This window comes from Danio aesculapii, chromosome 7 (genome assembly GCF_903798145.1).
Source record: "Danio aesculapii chromosome 7, fDanAes4.1, whole genome shotgun sequence".
Classification (NCBI taxonomy): Eukaryota; Metazoa; Chordata; class Actinopteri; order Cypriniformes; family Danionidae; genus Danio; species Danio aesculapii.
Genome location: NC_079441.1, coordinates 50570098 through 50576347, shown reverse-complemented (window position 1 = coordinate 50576347; position 6250 = coordinate 50570098). Strand labels below are relative to the sequence as shown.

The 6250-nt window shown below is 34.4% G+C and overlaps 1 protein-coding gene across 1 annotated transcript in view; it reads left to right on the top strand.

Moving 5' to 3' along the window:
• si:ch211-122f10.4 (cathepsin A-like) overlaps nt 1-5394 on the top strand; it is a 9943-nt gene extending 4549 nt beyond the window's left edge. The window contains exons 8-11 of the mRNA XM_056462106.1: nt 2102-2238; nt 2322-2484; nt 2574-2663; nt 4225-5394. Coding sequence (XP_056318081.1) covers nt 2102-2238; nt 2322-2484; nt 2574-2663; nt 4225-4308 — 474 coding nt within the window. The 3' untranslated portion in view covers nt 4309-5394. The remainder of the gene's footprint in view (nt 1-2101; nt 2239-2321; nt 2485-2573; nt 2664-4224) is intronic.
• Nucleotides 5395-6250: the final 856 nt, after the last annotated feature.

Below are 6250 nucleotides of genomic sequence, written 5' to 3'. Positions count from 1 at the left end.
TTTAAAAGATTTTTTAATATGTGGAAACAATTGTTTATGCCATGGGAAATAATCAGGGCTTGAGGTTAACTTTTTTTGATCACCAGCCGCTAATAGATTTCCAACATTACTAGCCACTGCCATTTTCACCAGCCACAATTATGTTGTTAGGAAAATATATTTTATATGCATAAATATGACTTTGACATGCTAAAATGACTTGATTTAGATTTTGTGTTATGTCCACATGCATTTTACTTTTTTGTGTGTTGTGTATGAGCTTGCTCAATGTGCATGAGCAAATGGGTTGTGGTTTCATAGTGTCACGTTGCAATTAATTTTTACTTCACAAGACTTTTCAGGACTCAGAATTAAGGATTTATCAAATATATCTCTGACCACACCAAAACTAAATAATTGTTTCTTAGCCATAAACTTCAAAATACTGTGTCAAAACAAGCAAAATATAGCTGTATACATGCACTTTTTATTCAACAAACTTTTCGGTAACACTTTAAAATAATGGTCCATTAGTTAATGTTAGTTCATGTATAAATACTAACATGAACAAACAATTAGTAATACATTTATTACTGTATTTATTCATCTTCATTAATGTTATTTAAGTAAATAACCTTAGTCCATGTTAGCTACTGTTAACAAGCACAACGTTGGATTTTAATAATGCATTAGTTATTGTTGAACTATGATTTAATAAATGTCCTACAAGATTACTCATACTTGGTTAATATTAGTAAATACATTAACATTAACCAATAGACCATTATTCTAAAGTGTTACCAACTTTCTTTAAAAAAAATGGACATTTTAAAAATAATTATTGTCATGTATCTAAAACAATGCATAGTCTGTGTCCTGGCTATAGGTCTCCGATCACCAGTGGATGATCGCATTAATGTTAAGCCTGTTAATAATCTTTTTAAAGAATGGTTAAAAGCAAAAGCAACAACCACTGCTGCTTACAAAAAGACAATTAAAAAAAATCTGGAGCTATTGAAAGCAGGAGGACTGTGGGTGTCTTTGTGTTGCCTTTGGGGAAAATGCTGGGGAACTGACGAGGCATGGGCCAGTATAAGATTCTGACGGTATGAAAACCTTGAATAAAAATATCAGTTTCACGGTATGACGGTATTGTGATTACTGCTCTAAAATATGTTCTTCTGGGGGAAAAAAAATGCACCCCCCCATTTAACATATTGAAATAAAGTTTATTCATTTATAAAACATTTTTAAATATTTATGAGCAGTAAACATAATTAAATAATTATGAATGAAATAATTATTATGAATAATAATTAATAAATAATTAAAATAAATCATTCACTTCTGCTGTCTTTATTAGTTTACAAAACACAGATTTCTTGAAAAGGCATCTTTGGATATCTTTCATCTCTTTGAATTTAAAGTAGGCCACTGCACTGTTCAAGTGCATAGCGCATAGGATGCTCATAGTAGCATAGGATGTTGGTTTCTATGCGATTTGTTTCTCAAATGTTTGCTGAATCGTGTAGCTTTTGATGTGGAAGGTCCTTTTTTGCTGGAGATGCTGTTGCCCTAAAAACATAATAAAATAATTGTAAAAATATGTAAAAAAAAAACAACAACAACACACATTTACATATACCTTAGGAACGGGATAAAAGAAGTTTTTTTGCAGTTTTAAAACCTTGACTTTTACAAACCGCGGTAAAACTTGAAAACGGTTATTGTCCCCTGCCTAGAACTGACTATGATTGCTAATATGACTGTTTGATTAAATTGATCAGTCACCAGCTCAGTAGTGTGTTCAGATACGGTAGCAGCACACTGAGGACGCCTGCTGGTCACAAGGGATAATGCACAATTAAAAGCGGAATCTAAAAATAAGCGGATCATTACTGTGGACACATATTTATTATTATATTTCTATTTATCATTATAATTTTTCAGATTTATTTGTTTTGTGTGTTTCACCAAAATCTGGTTCAATTCCATGTCAACAGCTCCTTTAGAAATATTATTCCCAGGAAAAGACATGGCGTGTTCTTATTTCCCCCACTGTATATGCCTTCCAACATAAAGCAAACGAAAGCAGCTGACTTGTGCTTTTTTGTTTGTTCAGATAGCAGACAGTACCCCAAGTGTTCAAGGAGTGCCTCCGTGCATCAACAGTACTGCTCAACTGAACTGGCTTAACCGAGGGGATGTGAGGAAAGCGCTGCACATTCCTGATGTACTTCCAGCATGGGACATCTGCAGGTAAACCGAAACCTCACTTTCCGTTTGAGTGTGTCTGAATGTCTACATAGAGCGTTCTCTTTTATTTATTTATTTTTATTCAGTGATGTTGTGGGAAACCAATATCACACCATTTACGAAACCATGAAGGACATTTATTTGAAGCTGCTGGCTGTCGGTCTGAGAGCTTTGGTCTATAATGGAGACACAGATATGGCTTGTAACTTTCTTGGAGATCAGTGGTTCGTGGAGCAGCTTGGTCAGAAGGTAAGCTTTGTTTTTACCTGTGATGCGATGTACTGGAGAGTTTATAACACTTTATAAGTTTAATGTTGTGGGTTTTTTTCCTCATCAAGGCAAGCACACAATACCAGCCCTGGATTTATGATAAGCAGATTGCTGGATTCTACCAGCAGTTTGGTAACATCACTTTCATCACAGTCAAGGTAGGCTTCAGAAATGCTAATGGAGAACACATGGTCAGATTTATTTTGATTTTCTTCAAGATGTAGATTTTCTTTTTCTTTTTTATTTTTTTTCAAGATTTTTCTCCAGTTTTCCAGCAAAATTTGTTTATGTGCAGAGCTTTGTAATGTAATATTGCTCTATTTTATTAGTTTTGTTTTTCTGTTTATTTTGGTAATTCTATTGTTATTTTATATTAGAAGAACTTTGAATTTTAGAAGAAGTAAAATGGTTATTATTATGATTGATTTGAATCAGTTGGACATTCAGGCTAAACAGCGAAAGCACCCAACTGTTATTGTTATTGTCATACCTAAAAGGTCGTTATATACCTTAGTACTCTACTGTTCATACACACACACACACACACACACTAATATATATATATATATATATATATTAGGGGTGTCAAAATTTATTGATTCGTTGGTGCACCGCGATCCAGACGCGGACAATTCTGTATCGTCGCTTCAGTAATAGATCCTAATCAGTTATTACGTACTAATGTCATTTATCTAATATGCACTATGTCGCAGTAGAATACTATGGCGAGGGAGGCAGCTGTTATAGCAATACTCGTAGATCCAGACACGAGCATGTCTGCAGAGCAGGCTTTCTCCTCCACCACTATCATGAATCAGCTGTGATCGCCACTGCCGTTTAAAGCCAGCGCGTTAGAATCAATCACAGCCCTTTCTGTTGCACGCGTGACCAATCATAGGCGTTTAACAACTTGCTCAAAAAGCAAGTGGGATAATATTTGAAGTTTGCTTATTTGCTATAAATGCTCATGTTGTTCTGTGCATTTACTTGAGTTTTGTTTGATACATTCTAAAAGAGTGTTTTCCTTGAGCAGGTCAAATTAAAGGTACAGTTCATATATCGGACTGCTTGTATTAAAAGACAAGGTTGTATTACAAACACATATTAAATGTATTTAAAAATTATACATTTTAAAACAAGAATTCTTGTGCTGTGAAACTATAAATTTGTACATGGAAATATATAATATAAATATATATACAAATTCTGTTCTTTTGAACTGTATCATCATACAATCGTTTAACATGCCCAGGCACGTTTCCCGGTTTGTTTGACAAGTGTGAGTGCTCCGAATCCAGCCCAGGCGCAGCTCAGTTGGCCGACCCTGATTCGGTTGGAAGAGGTGTGCTAGAGCATGGTTCGGTTGGGCTTTGGTGTAGTGTGAGTGTAAAGCGTGCCTGAGCCCAAAACTGAAGACCTGATGTGACTTTTAAGGGACTGTTTCATATGGATTTATTAATCATTCTTTATTTTCAATGAATGCAAACTGCTGTAGTTTATTAAAGATGCAAACCTCTAAGACTGTAGTACTGGAGTTTTAGATTGTCCATCACAGCAATATTATATATTTTAAAATGAAAAGTACAAACACATTTTTAAATTGGATTAATATCTCTCACAATATTACTGGTTATTGCTAGCATTGCTGATGCTCCTCAAAATCATATGTAAAACATGAAATATCTGAAGTGATATTTACTAAATCTTTTGTCATAACAGGGTGCAGGTCACATGGTTCCTCAGTGGGCTCCGGGTCCATCCCTCCAGATGCTCCAGAGATTCCTGTCCAACAAGCCTTACTGAACTTCCTGCAGATCATTTCCTGTTGCACCTAATCGGATTTTAAGAAGTAATGCAGGATAGATTTTAAGATTTTTTAAGAAAAACTTTGACATGAATGAAGCTGTACGACACATTACTCAGGGACTGTTGGGTGTATCTTTGTTTACATTTTTTGGTTAACTGTTTTTTACTGCATTGTATTTGGACACTAGGGATGGCTTTCATATTCATGTTGATCAAAGCACATTTTGTTCTTAAAATGTTTCATTCATTCATTTTCCTTTTGCTTAGTCCCTTTATTCATCAGGGGTTGCCACAGTGGAATGAACCACCAACTTATCCAGCATATGTTTTACACAGCAGATGCCCTTCCAGCTGCAACCCAGTACTGGAAAACATCTATTCATTCACACGCACATACACTACGGCCAATTTAGTTTATTTAATTCACCTATAGAGTATGTGTTTGGACTGTGGGGGAAACCGGAGCACCCAGAGGAAACCTACGCCAACACATAGAGGTAAAGTTGGTTTTATATTTGGATATTCAGACATTCTCCTTAATATTATAATTTTAAAAAAGTATTGTTTGCAAATTCTAAATAGTTAAATCATATTAGCAGCCGACTATCAATGTACAACATTGTTCACAGTCAATTAGATAGTGCTAATGTTGTTTTGAAGTCATACTTGCATGCTAATTTAAACAGAATATTCAAAGTAGCATGGTAAACAATAAAGAGACAGCTAAATAACGAATGTGCGAATATTAAACCAACTTTACATCATGGGGAGAACATACAAACTCCACACAGAAATGCCAACTCACCCAGCCGAGACTTGAACCAGCGACCTTCTTGCTGTGAGGCAACAGTGCTAACCACCAAACCACCGTACCACCCTAAAATTTTTCAGACATGCAGTTTTAAGAAGTCAAATAAATCAAATCATGGATAATTATAAGGCAGTTTTAATGTGTATCATTTATTCTTTATTGCCCTCGCAAATGTTTTTAGATCGCTGGACAATGCTTTGAGATCTCTTAAATTAATAAGTAGTAAAATGCTCTTTTGTATGTTGTCAAATAAAGTACTGAGGAGAAATTGATATTTTAGTCTTTATTTTGAGTCTGTCCTTGAGAAATACGGCATTGAAACCAAAAAAAAATCAGGCAAAACATTCAACTTAGTTGATTGTTCAAGGAATAGTTTTGTGTATTTACAGTATAAACAACATGGCAAATGTCTTTAAAGAAGCAAAGTTTTAACAGGAAACATATTTTTTAATCGTATATTAACGTCTCATCATAATTATTTTGTTTAATTGTTAGTCTTTATTATTGTATTTATGTTTAAAACAATGAATTGCACATAGCCTTTGTTGCTGACATGGCATTACACAAAAGATATGAGGATGTTTTAATCTAGAAGAAGTGGCATGAGTGAAAATGAACCGAATAAGGACAATTCTTTGTTGAAAGACTAAAATCAAGGAATTTAGATAATATAACTGGTATGTAAAGGAAACTTAAATAAAATATATGAAATAGCTATTTCAGTTATCTTGGATATTAAATCAATGGATTGAGATGGAAGTCATATGTTTAAAATGTACAATAGGTGGCGGTATGAGGTCGCTTCAGTATGCACAAAGACAGACGAGGGAGAACAGGCATAAAAAGTACATATTCAGAAAATAATAGAGAAATGTAATGAGATGTTTGGCAGGAGCTGAATGGGGAGCACGTCGTTTCTCTCTTAAAAGAATATATAACGCATTGGTAAGATCAACTATCGATTATGGATGTATGGTATATAGTTCAGCAGCTAAAACTCAATTATTGAGAATTGAAGCAATTCAGTCTCAGGCATTGAGAATATGCTGCGGAGCATTAAGAAAAACACCAATTACAGCAATACAAGTACAGATGGTTGAAATGCCTCTAAAATTAAGAAGGTTTAAA